We start from the raw sequence: 14,792 nt of genomic DNA on the forward strand, positions 1-14,792 counted from the left end.
AACTGATGTGCACTTACCTGGGAGAACCAGTCTGCAAGATTTTCTTCTTTTTTAGCTTCTAGACCCAGCCTACAGTATTAGAAAAGAACCACATTTGTGCTGTACAGTATTTAGCAGTGAAATTTACCCTCGCATCTTTTTTTTTTTTTTTTTTTTTTTTTTTTTTGAGGGAGGGTCAGGTTGGGGTGGAGAAAAAATGGGCCATGGAACAGAATATTTTAATCTTACTTCATAAAGCTAATTTTTCCTTTTTTTTTTCCTCCTGACAGTTTAGTACATATTGCCTATTACAAATTGCTAGTATTTCCTTACCTTGGCTAACAAGATTTCATAAAAAGGGCTCAGTTCCTTTTCTACTGCTCGAACCCTTGTAATTCTCACCATAATGATGCATTAAAAATCTCAAGCACCTCCAGTAAGAATCTAAGATTAACCAGACCTGGGTGTAAGCTGTTCTACTCTTTGTTTTAAAAATTTCTTACCTAGCCAGTGGCTACAATTTCAGGAAACATATGCAACTTGAATTCAGTACTCATGTGAGCATCAATCACACTGTTCTAAGATAGAAAACTGACCCTACCATCAAGATAAAGATAACCAGTAAAACTACATGATTCTAAAGAAGGCTAAACTCACCAGACTCAAATGACAGTAGACAAAAGTAAAGTTTTTACATCTCTACAGAGGAATTTTAAGGGTGAAAAATACATTTTTCAGGCATAATTTCTATACAAAATAACCACATCTCTGTCTCTTAGCATGTAATTTGCGTATCTGAAAGATGAAATAAATAGTGCTGCATAAGACGTGCTGTGCAAAGACTTCTAAAATTCAGGGTAGTAGCTAGTGAGGGAATGCACAGCAATCATCACTGGTTCCACCATTAACAACAGCAGTACCTTGCTCTGGGCTGGGCTACGTACTTCTCATGGTACTTGCAGTAAGTATTTTGGAAACCTTGGTACAATGAAATAAGCATAAGGGTGTTTTTTTCCTCCAGGGTTTATACTGAGCGAGATACAGCAGCACATTTGCAGAAGCATATCAAGTTCTCAATGACAATAACAGTACCCACAGTTACTAGGTGTGCACACTGCTTTATATTCTTCCTACAGGCTAGGCAGGATTTTCCGTAGTAGGATGCCAAGGTACAGCTGACACTAAATAAGCTTTGATCCTAAATATGAACACAGTTATTTTGCACATGTCCACACTTTCAAGTGAAATGAGAAGCCTACACAACTCTAAATCTGAATAGAAGTAAACAGTTAAGGTTTCTAGAGAATAGCTTAAAGATCATATCTTTACCTGGTTTGTTTCTTAGGGCCTTGACCCTCTCCTGATCCATCTGAGGACAGCTCATTGCCACGCTGTCCTTGCAAAGGTTCTTTTTTGGGGCCATCATTTTGCTTCGGTTGCTTACTCTGTTTTTCAGACTTGTTGTCTTTCTCTTTCTTCTTCTTGTCTTTGTCATCAGTGCCACTAGCCGAAACTGGTTTATAATCGACTCCTGCAACAGACTTATACTGGGCCTTCAACTGAAGAAGTTCCTTAACAGCTGCATCTATCTTTTCCTTGAAGAATTAAAAAAAAAAAAAAAAAAAAAAGAGAGAGAGAGAAATTTATACAGAAATCACAGGAATAAAATGGCTCTTATCAAAGAAATAAAATAGATCAATGTATGGCATTGTGGGCATCCATATAGCATTGGGGAAAAAAATCTGCAAAAGCCAATGCTTAACTTAAATGCATTACCATTTTAAGGACTGTATCTGACAGGAATAATTTTAAAAGTATATTTCAGATCGCAGAATTCAAATGCTGCCTATTCTAAATGTGTATTTCTAATTCCCATAATCACACTGTTTTTAAAATAGATTTTTAGATTACAGTACATTTTTACCTTTTCTGCTTTTTCTGCTTTCAGTTTCCTAACTTCATCTCCTTGAAGAGCTACTTTGCTAAACAGAGCTTTAGCTTCAGGTGTGTCTGGGCCACTGGGTACTGTGTTCAATGCCTGAGGCAAAGCAGCTTGAGCTACTGGTGGATGTCCTGGCTTGTAGTCCTGCCCAGTCTTTTCCTTGTAGTCAGCTTTTAGAGAAAGAAGGAGTTTTACTGCTTCATCTATTTCATCCTATATGGAGGACAAATAGCAAGATGTACTGATAAGAATTACAGAGAACTGACAAGCAGCATTGATTTTCAGGCTAAGAAAATAAAATTTCCATCTAGCAATAAACAGTGCTTCATAATTAGGCAAGGACTCAAGTAACAGCTCTTCTCCAAGCAACAGGAATATGAGAGCTGGCACATTGTACCGGAATGTTTGCTTAGCCCACCTGGCCAGCTATAGCCTGTTAAAAACTGCAACAGAATCTGTACTGAAAAATACAAGAAACTGTTTCAGAAAACAGCCTTTTAAAAAAACAAAAAACAAACCAAACACACACAGAAAAAAACCTAATCCAAAACCAAAACCAATTCTGCAAGGTAAAATATAAGCAAAAAAAAAAACCCCAGCAGCTCCTGAAAACATATACGTTTGTCTTGTGTTCTTTTCCACAACTATCACTGGATTTGTCGAGTTTTGAAGTCTTACTATTGTTGCAGGACACTACATACTTCTATCTTCACCCGTCTCAAATACAGTAAGAAAAAGTAAAATACATTAAAAACTTCTGCAGGATTAACGTCTGCCATGCATGTGTCTATTAATTTAGATGTGAGAAGTTAAGTTTGACTTTCTACACCAGCTGAATTTAGAATTCACATCTCTGAGTCAAGAAAGTATCCAGCATCAGAATAGTCTTGTGTGGTGTTACCAGACCATGCAAGTTTGATGGCTAAGCTATGACCCAAACATAAGGGAGTTTGATCATTATTTGGTGACAGATTTCCCCCCAGTGGCAAAAAGTGGCAGGAGTTACAATTGCTTACTCTATTGACTATTATACCTTGGAAGCTTTCTCTGCTTTGAGTCTGCGTACCACTTCCCCTTGTTCAGCTACATTATCGTACAGTGCTTTGCCATCCACTAAGTTACAGTGTGCCAAGTTACTGCAGCATACAGAAGATGGAAGAGTAGTAGAAGGTATACAAGAAGGAGCTGAAGGTGGGTTTCCAGGCTTGTACTCTTGACCTGTCTTTTCTTTATATTCTGCTTTTAGATTTAAAAGAATTTTCACAGCCTCATCTATTTGTTCCTGAAGCAAGAAAGGAAAAACAACAGTTGCAGATAAAGATAGAAATAAGAGAGATGCAACACAATAGGTAAGATAACATAACCTTTACTGGAATTGCACTAATGTTGCTGTTACAATAAAACTTCTAGAGCTAACTTGTTAGTGTAAGTTGTCATTATTGAGTTCTGTAGTAAAACCTGGTAGCCAGAATACTGACAAGTTGCACATCAAAAGGACTGAATCAGGCAGTATATGCAAGGGTTGATTTCTGTGCCATGAAAGCTTCCCATTCAGGCAGCTTAGCACCCTCCAGATACAGCAGTCCATGACTTTGTACACTGGAGAATGGAAGCAAATACTCTCCCATTAAAACATATGAATTTATTTTATATGTATAAAAATATATATAATATGAATTAATTTATATGAATTAATAAATAAAAAAGAGAATAAAGAATGTTTCCCTGGCCACTGTCAAATTACTACCAAATTTATTATTGCCATTCTAGCTTTCAAGTTCCAGCCCTTTTTTCAAGTTATTGCTAATATTCTACTTCACTTATCTTATATCACTACAAAAAGGACTAGTTTGTTTATTTTCCAGGCTCTCCATACACTATTATGGAACTCATTAAGTCAGTCATACCAGCTGAAGAGAATTTGGGAAAGCGCTTTAGGAAATTTGAAAGTACTTGCTTATATTCTGTTCCCCAAGCTTCACAAAACCTGTAATGAGGTTTTAGTCTAAACTGAAAACATTGTTCCACTCAGAAGTATTCACTATTAATACACCTTTGAAGCTTTCTCCGATTTAAGTTTGCGGACCGCTTCGCCTTGTTCAGCTACTCTGTTGTACAGAGATTTGCTGTCTACTGGACATGGGGATGGAAGAGTAGAAACAGGAGAAGACTGAGGAGGGACAGAGACCACAGGTGGGCTTCCAGGTTTGTACTCCTGGCCTGTCTGTTGTTTATATTCTGCCTTTAGGGATAAAAGGACTTCCACAGCAGCACCTATCTCATCCTGAAAAAGAAAGAAAGGGGAAGAAAGAGGGAGGAACAAAGATATAGATATGTAAGACTGAAGTGCATCTTAAATACTTTCATGAAAAGACCTGCAGTTTATGTGCACCTATTCCATTTTCTTAACTATTTAATAGAGTTGTTCAGAGAAGTTTTCTCTATTAGTTTCCTACTTTTAACAAAGTAATTCCTGTTAAGGGATATACAACCCTAATAACCCTATAAATTAGTTCAGACCTTCCCATTTATTCAGATTTTACAGTGCCACCAAGACACTACTATGAACAGTATTTAACCACCAGGCAAAGAGTGTTATTTCACATCTTTTCTTGTTCTGCATTAGAAAGGATGGAAAGAACACAGGTACTAGTAGCTATGTTTTCTATTTGGACCTTTAGTTTCTTTTTTCCTTTCTGGTTTCTGGGGTTTGTTTTGTTTTTAAGGTCTAAATAGCAACAAGTCAATCCTATGAAGTCACATAATTTGACCATCTTGAGTTAAATAAATAAAAAAAAATACATAAATACTGCAGGACATTTTAACCCCAAGGACCATATGTGAATACTTAATCAGCTTATGCTGTGGGGTGAATTCTGTCCACATTTCAGAACAGCAGTCTAAGAAATATAGGAATTTGCTTGCATATTTATGAATATTGACAGAAATTTTGGCAAACATATCTAGCTAAAAGAGAAGTATCGGAAAACACAAGTCTTGACAGGACAGAGCCCAGTCCAAATGATGATCACTAGAGAAACATGGATCCATAAGCACCCATTCATCTACAGAGAGAGAGGACAAAGGGCTATGCAAACCCAAACAAAAAAATATTGATCAGCCACCTTAGGTGCTTTCTCAGCTTTCAGTTTTCGGACCACTTCTCCTTGCTCTGCTACTTTATCATACAGAGCTTTACTGTTCAGAGTACCAGAGGTCTCAAGCTTTGAAGACTGTTCAGTTACAGATACTGGAGGATTTCCAGGCTTATACTCCTGGCCCGTCTTCTCTTTGTATTCTGCTTTCAAGGCCAGCAATTGTTTCACAGCTTTATCAATATCTTCCTTTGGTGCCTTCTTAGCTTTCAAGTCACGAACTGTATCACCCTGTGCAGACACCCTGTTGTACATAACCAGGTGACCTTCAGATGAAGTACAGGTTGGAGTAGAGGTATCACCAACAAGTGGAGTAGATTTTCCTTTTACAGCTGAACCAGCCTTAACAATGAGAAGGAAAAAAAAAAAAAGAGCCAAGTATTCAGCATAATAATCTTGTACAGTAACAGATGTACAGTAATACATTTTATGTCACTTTTCTAAAACACAAGTTTACCTCTTTCTTTGCACTTTCAGCTTTGGTCTTCTCTTTTGACCCAGATGTTGGCATTTCCTTAGTGTGTCCATCAGGGATGTAAATCAAAATGCATGGGGCATCTTTACAGCTGTAAGGACTATAAAATGGTTTATAGAAAATACAACGATAAAGGAAACACAAGATGCATACGAAATGTTTTTTGAAACAAATCTTTCTACAAGGTGCTCTCACACAACTGCAAGTTTATATTTGTACACAACTGTAGTTACCCAGATTTACACAATTGTGGATCTGCATAGAATCCTGTTATGCACAAGTTTTCTTTATGTTACAATATTATGCCAAAATGCAGCGTAATTTAGATGTTTGGTAGCTTGCTAAAGAACCGTTACAATTAAATAGTATGTGCACACCAATTGGGGAAATGTCTGTTTTATTTTGTAACATGGTTTCTTAATTTATGCACTTAGAATCACAAGGAAAGCATGATCTCTTCACTGAGTGGGTTAGCTGGGGTGCACAGAAGTGCCATGTACTTACTTGGCTTAGACAGTCTGAAGAGGTAGGAATGTACACACTAAAAGCCATGCCAGTCCACAGAAATATTCCACAGAAAGATCACGGTAAAGGGCAAAATATTTGCAGGCAACATTACTCTTGCCAATGCATGTATGAAAACATCAGAACACAGCAAGCTAAAGCAAACTCTGTGAAGTCTGCTCAGGCCATTCTTAGGTAGCTTACCTCACTGGCTCATAGGGCTGATCACAAATAAAGAATCCTCTTCTCTGAAGTTGTATGATGTCCCCTTTTTTTAACTCTCTAAGGCAAGGATCACCCAACATCAGTTCTTCTTGCTGCAAGTATTAAAAGAAAGCAATCCAAATCTAACAGAGCACAAGAAATAGTAAGAAATACAGTAGAGCTGTAGAAAGATACTAGTGATTTTTTGATTTTGGAAGTGTTGAAATGTTAGTTAATTCCAGAGGCAGCAGAACAAGTACTAGCAAGAAGATGCCATATCGTAAGAATGTAACAAAACCAAAACTCAGATTATTGGTCTCAGATGTGTAAAAAACAGGTAATGTCTGAGAAAAAAAACATGAGTCAAATTTTAATTTTAAAATTATGAGACCTTAAAAGGAAACATGGAAACGAGATACAACAGCACAGGATTTACTTGTCTGACAAATCAAATCTTTAGATCAAAAAGAGTAACTGGAAATAGTGATGGCAAAACACCCCTCTAAACATTAACCTTTGTGGAATAGAGAAGACAAAAAGATAACTTACCTTACTATTTTGGTTGATGTATTGCTTGAAATCTTCATCTTTACCTAGAACTGGCTTAGTGATCAGATGCTCATAATTAACACAGACAGTTGGGATGAGTGGTGCACGTGGAGTTTCTGCTAACCAAGTGATCTTAGTCGTTTTTTTGAAGTCCTTATTCTCCAAGTTCAACTTGCCATTGATAGACACAATTTTTCCACTTGAATTTCTACAGGAAAACAGAAATAAGAGTAAAGCCTAAATGATTAGTTCTCATTTGGAACTACAGACCATCAATAGATTCACTGAAAAACAAATGTTTAGACTTCAGTCTTGAAGTTTGAGAGATGCTAGAAATGAAAGACTGTATGTATTCACTCCTGTTGAAGTTCTTTAATTTTGATATCTTAAATATCAAGAGACAGTAAAAATCATGGGGAAAAATTCTCTACATATTTATGTTCTCTGTCCCAGCTCACCCCATTCCACCACTGATTCAACACATCCATTTCAAAGACATTATGAATGGTCTCCCCTTCCCCACCTCAACAGTTCTGCAACAGAAACTGTGATAGGATTAGGTTTTTAGAATGCAAATCCAGTATGCATTACAGGGTGAAACTGGTTAAAATTCCAGGTGGGTTTTTTTTTATCTGAAAAAGCTGTTTCACAGTGGAAATAAGACCGTAGAAACATGGAGAATGCTGGATGAGAGGGCCATGCAGTACAAGGACTGACTGGTAATTTCAGACCTGAAAATATAGTAAAATACATTCTATGCTAAAATGCAGTTTTGTGGCATATTTCAAAGTGGATATCTATATAAGGAATCACAGAATGGACCTATATGGACAAGCATTAATATTTTACTGTTACAACCTACATCTTAAATCAACCAAAAGCTGAAAAGCAAAAATTAATTTCACCTCCTAGTAAACGGGTTACCTGTCCAATTTGGTGATGATAATATTGCCCCAGTTTATGAATGTAACCACCTCTCCCTCTGTTAGGGTCTCTGCATCTGCGCCCTCGATCAGGACTCTGGAGCCATACCACACAGGTTTCAACCCAACATCGGCGTTCTGTGAATAATGATTTTAATTTCAAAGGAGAGACTGTTATTATATGAAGCTGACTAAAGTTAATGCAGAGGCAAAACACTGCTTTATGATAGAAGATAGATGAAGATAGAAGACAGACAATAACAGTAATGCAAAGCTGCAGTATTCTTCCACAACTCTCTCAGGTTTCCTGTTCACAAGTGTTGCACGCATTCCTCCGACAGTACGCTCAAGAAAATTCTTCTATCAAATACTAGCTCCAACACAACCCATAGCATATCCCATCTCCTTAAGGTCCATACATCTTAAAGATCTTACAGGTAAAAACTATCTAAGTTTTTCTCAAGTTTCCATTCTGCTATGCAAATTCCCTTCAAAAATAACTTTGTAACTCTCATTTTTTCTTTTTATATAGTTAATATGGAAACAAATGTGAAGCTTCTGTCAGCTGCATAGATTTTTAAAGACAGAAACTGGAAATATGTCACATAACACTAAAAATACTCAGCTTTAAAGCATCTCAGCAATGGAGATACAACTTTTTTTTTTTTTAAAGTCAGACAGCTGGGAGTTCAGACTTTTTCAACTGATCAGGAGTTTGAAATTGGTTTCCTCTGGTCAGTATTTATTTCATTATATACTAGAGGCAGCATTTTTAATATCAGTGTTTCAGTATATTGGCTTGCATCTCCCCAGACTTCAGACTTTTTGACTCTTAAAAAGGTCACAATTCTCACTTGCTCTAAACTCTCTAAAACTGTTTCCTTGTTTATCTGCCACAGAGGAGAGGGCAAAATAGATGCCCACCTCTCAGTTACAAGAAACGGCTACAGGAACACTCAGAGTGACAAAATAAAAACAAAGAAATTAAGCAAAACCTCAGCAATATTCACTTGTTCCTCAGTATAAGTGTGATATCTAAGGGATGCTTTCAGTGAAGCTTAAGTACAATTTGAGATGCCACACTCAAAGGAAAGCATCCTTCCTAGCAGTAGTGCCAATAGAGAATTTTATCAGTAATGCACTCCCCTTTCTCGGGGATATTATTCCGTTTACTGGATACTAGCAGTATTAAATTAGGAAGTTCAAACTTTTGATAACTATCTGCTATCCAAATTTAGAAGTGACATTAAAAAATCCAGACTGGTGCAATTAACAGGTTAGCGTGTCACTTCACATTAAGTCTAATGTTATTAACTATTTTAAAAAGTCTCTTGCATTCTTCACTCTCATGGATAAACAGTATCTACTGTGTTATACCCATAAAGCTTGAATAAAATTTTATATTTAAACCACTCTGTGCAAATTAGTATTAAGCAATAATAAAAACAGTCTGAGCACCACTCCACACTCCTCTGAAAACTCCCAGAGAGGCCTTTCAATGCACTGTCTATATGCACTCCATATATTATTTACAAAAGCAGTTTCCTACATCCTCCTAACAGAACAAACATGTTCAGTAGCTGCCCAGTTTTTGACAATTCTGTGGAAAAAAATACACCTTGGTTTTATCTCATGCTGTCTGAGCAAGTTAAAAGCAGGACTCTCCATGCTGACTGCTCTAAGCCAAGATACTTCCAACCTTCCTGATCTGCAATACAAGAATATCAAGAAAGTAAAGCAAGAACCTTTGGATGCTTAGCCACTTCTCTCATCTCCTCTTGAGCTTCAGGAATATTTACTGGGACCACTGCATCTTTCAGTAAAGCAGTGTACCGAGGTGCTACTGGGTCTATAACCTACAGAAAACAAATGAGGTGGATCATGAATATATGACATTGACAGAGAAGTAAGATGTTGTATAAAACAACCACCACCAAAATGGAATATTAACTGGTATTCTTTATGTTACTGCATTTTTTTATGTTTGCTTTAATGTTCCTCTAAACCAAAGCTATAGAAGACAAAAGGGAGAAAACAGTGGTAATACTTCACAATTTCCCATCTTTACTGAAATATTTTGAGTAAAAACTATGGACTGGGTACTACTGATACCAGAAGTAACCAAAATTACAAGCTAATGCCTCATAGGAAAGACAGCAAAATGTACTTTGACATAGTTATACTATGCACATAGGCTAGCTATTACATCTGGACCACTTTCTCTCTAGGTAGCTGAATTTAAAGCAATAATTTATCAGTGCAGTTTGTTCTTTTTCCAGAAGCACAAGACCTGATCCCATACTAATTTTCCAGGTCAGTACTCCAGCAGCATCAGGGACAGGCCTGGCTACAGAGGAAGCACCAATTAAATCTGGCATTTTAATACAGACGCATTAGATACTATAATAAGGCAACATCATAACACTGACTTCATCAGGGTTTCTACGACATGAGTTTGGCAAGAAAAAGCTATCACTAAAATGTCTTCCTTTATTTTTATTGCCCACTTTCAAACTCAGCTGACCTAATTTTTCCACAGCATTTTCACACCTGAAACACTGGTTTGTCAAACTGTTCAGAAGCACTTAAAAACGTAATTCAAGTAAGCCAGTTGTCTAGGTCGAAAAGGAATACCAGAGATCTACCAGTTTAACTAGAAACTAACAAAGGAAAACACCTGCTTTCATTAATATAAAGTTACTTTTTTTCCTCTCCTTAGTTTATTCCTGCTAGCATCTAATTACATGGCATTAGCAAGTAAGGTGATATGATGATATACTTGTAAGAAGTTACATTTTTAAGTTTGTAGTCACTGAAATCAGACTCCTAAGTGTTAGATACTTTAAAAAAAGGACTTGTGTATCTATCTCAAAATATAGGTGTATTGTGTGATTTAATATCATAATTTTGATAACTAAATGACTGAATTTTACAATGTTATTACCAGGCTCTTTACTTCACACATTAGAACTCACAATCCTTACTCAGACAACAGGTGCTAAAAAGTCAGTAACGTAATTACAGGATAACATATAAAGTAAGAGCTCTCACACTGATCAAGTCTTTGAGCTCAGAACTACCTGCACGCAACCAGTTGGTTTTGCTCATATTGCAAATTGAAAACTATCTGCACAGATACATGTAAACAAAATTGGCTAATAAATATGGTGCTGTCCAAGGAGTTGAGACAGAGGTCTAAGAAACTCAGTTTAAAAGCCAATTCAAAAAACGAGCCCTGAAAGTCCACTGTGGATTTTTCCCCAAAATCCAGTTCTTAGTCATAAATATATTTATGCAGCAACAGAAAGAACCAATTCATAAACCTTTGTGTATGTAGCAGACCAAATGCAAAATAAATGAAGAAATACAAGACACATGCCAGACAAGCAAAAACTACTTAAATGAACAGATCCAGGTACTATCTAAGCAAATCCAAGCAGGAATCCCAATGCAAAATAACAGGTGTTTCCACAATCACACAAAATATGCAATCAGCATTATAACAATTCGCCTTATTATAGTGTCCAAGCATCCACTGCCAAAAAGCGACTAACCATGTCAAGATGCAATATTCCTTATTTGACATTCAGTCAGAAACATCAGCAGTGCTGGCTTTATCTACATAGGCAGTATACGCAGCGCATTGGTCCTTTTGCCACAGAACGGAAAAGCGGCCAACGTAAGTCAAATTTAAGATTTCTGTTTATGTTAACAAATAAGCCAAACCAGAAATGGGCAGCCTTTTAAAACTAGGAATAATGCATTTTCAGTGGGTTTGTAGAGCTCCTGTTATATAAGCAAATGTGACAGTGCTATGAAGCTGCAAAATGATCGCTTATGTTATGTATGCTTACAGCACTGTAAGCTATATGCTAAGGTAAAAAGCATTAAGTAATACCTTCTTACAGATAGCTCGCAGCTTGAAAGCAGAAAAATGAAATGCAGTTTTCATATCAGATTTACAGCAAATACCGTTATCTTTCCCGTACTACTAAGTAAGGCAAGTAAGTGTTGGTATAGGAGAATCAATAGCATTAGTGCTAGTTCAGGTTAGACGGCGGGGGGACATTCCATTTTCCTGAAAGTGTGCCAAATGATGCAACATACTGCTACTGCTACTTGTTGTGATAAGCACTCCAATGAATGCTGGATTCTTTACATATCCCAGAAAGAGAATACCAGGAGTAGCAACAAATTCAAGTAAGCACATACCTTTTTGTTAAAAGACCAAATTTTATCCCACTCCATATTTACAACAGATCGAGAGGAGCCCTGGAAAAAAAACCCCACAAACTCACATTAATATAAACATTCCAGCTCTTTGACTTACCTAAACCAAAGTCCTTCAAAGACTACAAGCCCTCTATGGTTTGCATTCATCAAAACAGTTTAGAAAGGCATTTTGAGCTTGCAAAATAAACACTTCTTAAAGTAAGAAACCCCATTTTGCCCGGACCTGTTCACAGGTGTTCATATTGTTGAGGTGGTACACATGAAAGCAGCATATCTTCAAAAGAAGAAACATCTCGATGACAAGTACTTTAACTGAAACTTCACAAAAACTTATCCTTTTTCAAGTGAGATTCAAAGAATCAGAACAGAACACCCACCTGAGCAGCAATAAACTGTTTTAGCCCTTCAACTGTCATGCCTCTTCTTAGGACACCACGCACAGTGGGAAATCTTGGGTCATCCCTAGTAGAAAAAGATGTTTCATCAGTGTCACATACTAAGTTCTACCTGTGGGTTACACTGATCAAAAGCTTTACTAATACTGCCACACATGAAAGGCACAGCTTCAGTGTGTTTTGCTTGCATGAAATAAGAGCTAGATGAGAAGATCTAACTGAAAAGACTGAGCTCTCATCCATACAAAAATGTATGAGCAGGTTTTCTTCTAGCTCACCCCAGAGAGGGACCTCTTGGTGAAGTAGCTCTTTTCCTGTACCTATTGAATCTTAAGTCTCTCAAAAACTGGCAAGGCAAAGTTATGTCCCTATCACGTTACTTCCTTTTCATGGCACCTGAATAATGGAACCTGAAACAACACGGCTTGATTCTTTCTTGCCCAAGAAAAAACAGAAAGATTTGAATGACAATAACGTTATCTCTCAGTGACGTAAGTGATAGAATTCTATTTTATTCTCTTATACAAGAAATAAAAAGGTCTAATCTGAAATGCAAAATAAGCAGTGGTGGGAACACAAATCAAACCTTGCTGAGGACCTTGCTAAGAATTTTGGCTCTAGCAGAGTGGCTCCGTGCATAAGCTAGGAATCCAGGCTTTCAACACAATAAAAAAATAAAATCAGAAAAAAAAACCCAAACCCCACACTTGGCACACCTTAGTAAGACAACCAGGCAAGCTAGGAACTTGTGTAAAATGATGCTCTCATAGGCTGAGCACAGAATAACCTAAAACCAGCCCAGGAAAAACACTACAAGCAGTTGTCTGACAGCATTATCCATGGATTTCTTCAGACTCCTGTACTATGAAGAGATGACTTCAGACAGCATGCTCCCACAGCTAGCCCATCACGGGAATGAACAAAGGAGCCTCTCTAGACTCCAAACTACTTGCATAAGTGTAAAACCACAGCCCACCCTTTCCCGGAAAATACTCAGGCTGCTATACCACCAAGTAGTCTCTGCAGAAATTCAGTTAAACATGAAAAAAAGAAAGAAGGCAGGGGGAGGGCAGGGAGGCAGGAAGCAGGGCAGGTTTGACTAGATGGATAGGTCCAGAAGTTCTTCAGTTCAGGCCCCATTCTGGCATTGCTCAGGAATGTATCCAATGACTCAGACTGGAAAATGTGTAAGTAGCATCTACAGGCAAAAGCCAGAGTTCAAAAATAAGCTACCGCGTGTTTATTACAGGATATGAATTACTTACTGTAGAGTAGTAAATAGACTGAGACAGTAGTGGCACAGCCAGTGGCAGAAGCCACTGTAATTAAGCAGTGTTCTTAAATACTGCTTAAATATTCATTCATGCTGCGTTGATGTCAAAGCATTGTCCAAAACAGAGAATGCATGCATGCATCAGTCATGAGTATCTTAAGGAACAATGCTGAACTACAACCATGTAACATACCATCCATCCACAAGCCCTTCATTGACAAACCACGTAAGCTTTCTCTTAGAGAGCACGGTGTTGTTGAGGTTTAGGCGGCTATACTCCCATATATATGGTTTCCTTATGCCCAGTGCCTCAATGATCCAGTAGAATTGTTCATCTCTGTCATGGTATTCAGTTGTTCTCAATGCATGTGTGACACCTTCGATACTATCAACAATGGGGCAGGCAAAATCATATGTGGGATAAACCCTGTGAATAAAGACCTTCAATTAGCAGGGCAGAAGCACAAAACACTTTCTTCACATGTAAACATTTAAACTAAGGATATGAATATTTATAATATATAAATATAAACTAATCTATGATCCTGAAAACTTTCAGATCAAGACTAAAATAGCACATACACAAGAAATTGTCCATAAAAAGATCCAGAGGGCAGTAACTTTTTAAAACAAGAAAACCTTCAAGAAATTAATTCATTGTAACCTTAATATTCAAGACTAAAAAAAAAAAATAAATCCTACACTGCTATTGTTCTTTTCAAACACATAAAATGCTGACTTATAGGGGTTTCTTCCTTAAATATCAAAAAGAATAATTAGTTAACTGAATAATGAGCAAAGCCTTCATGTTTAAAAACAACCCCCTACCCACAGCAATAGCTCTACTATTATACACACATTAAATCAAATCAGTGTTTCCAAAAAGGGAGCTTTATAGCTGGAAAAAGAGGTTTCAAATAAGCGCTGAACCATAGCCTTGAACAATTGGGTAGGCTTACTTCAATGCACACCATAGTGATTCTTCATTCTGCACAAAGACAGAAGCTGTTGTGAAAACCAAAGCAGCCACTCAGGTAAATAGATCAAGGATGTTTTGCAGCAATGTAAAATTGTAGCAACACAGAATTGCCATGGTTCTATTTAAGCTCCAAGAAATAAAGCAAACAGCTCTGCTGTCCAAGATAGGGCCATTAATTCAT

General features: G+C 37.2%; 1 protein-coding gene across 7 annotated transcripts in view; it reads right to left on the reverse strand.

Annotated features, from left to right (window-relative positions):
- EPRS1 (glutamyl-prolyl-tRNA synthetase 1) overlaps positions 1-14,792 on the reverse strand; it is a 39,115-nt gene that overhangs the window by 10,194 nt on the left and 14,129 nt on the right. Inside the window, exons 10-24 of one of the 7 annotated variants that reach the window (XM_040611494.1) lie at positions 13,826-14,059; positions 12,342-12,426; positions 11,944-12,003; positions 11,630-11,650; positions 9,477-9,587; positions 7,733-7,869; positions 6,809-7,016; positions 6,260-6,372; positions 5,534-5,642; positions 5,047-5,418; positions 3,975-4,205; positions 2,955-3,203; positions 1,904-2,134; positions 1,309-1,574; positions 18-69 (exon numbers count right to left, since the gene is read on the reverse strand). In XM_040611494.1, the coding sequence (XP_040467428.1) occupies positions 18-69; positions 1,309-1,574; positions 1,904-2,134; positions 2,955-3,203; positions 3,975-4,205; positions 5,047-5,418; positions 5,534-5,642; positions 6,260-6,372; positions 6,809-7,016; positions 7,733-7,869; positions 9,477-9,587; positions 11,630-11,650; positions 11,944-12,003; positions 12,342-12,426; positions 13,826-14,059 (2,479 nt within the window). Of the gene's footprint in view, positions 1-17; positions 70-1,308; positions 1,575-1,903; positions 2,135-2,954; positions 3,204-3,974; positions 4,206-5,046; positions 5,419-5,533; positions 5,652-6,259; positions 6,373-6,808; positions 7,017-7,732; positions 7,870-9,476; positions 9,588-11,629; positions 11,651-11,943; positions 12,004-12,341; positions 12,427-13,825; positions 14,060-14,792 lie in introns of all 7 variants that reach the window. The other 6 variants (XM_040611493.1, XM_040611495.1, XM_040611496.1 and 3 more) reach the window with 6 other exon arrangements.

This window comes from Falco naumanni, chromosome 12 (assembly GCF_017639655.2).
Source record: "Falco naumanni isolate bFalNau1 chromosome 12, bFalNau1.pat, whole genome shotgun sequence".
NCBI classification, from domain to species: Eukaryota; Metazoa; Chordata; class Aves; order Falconiformes; family Falconidae; genus Falco; species Falco naumanni.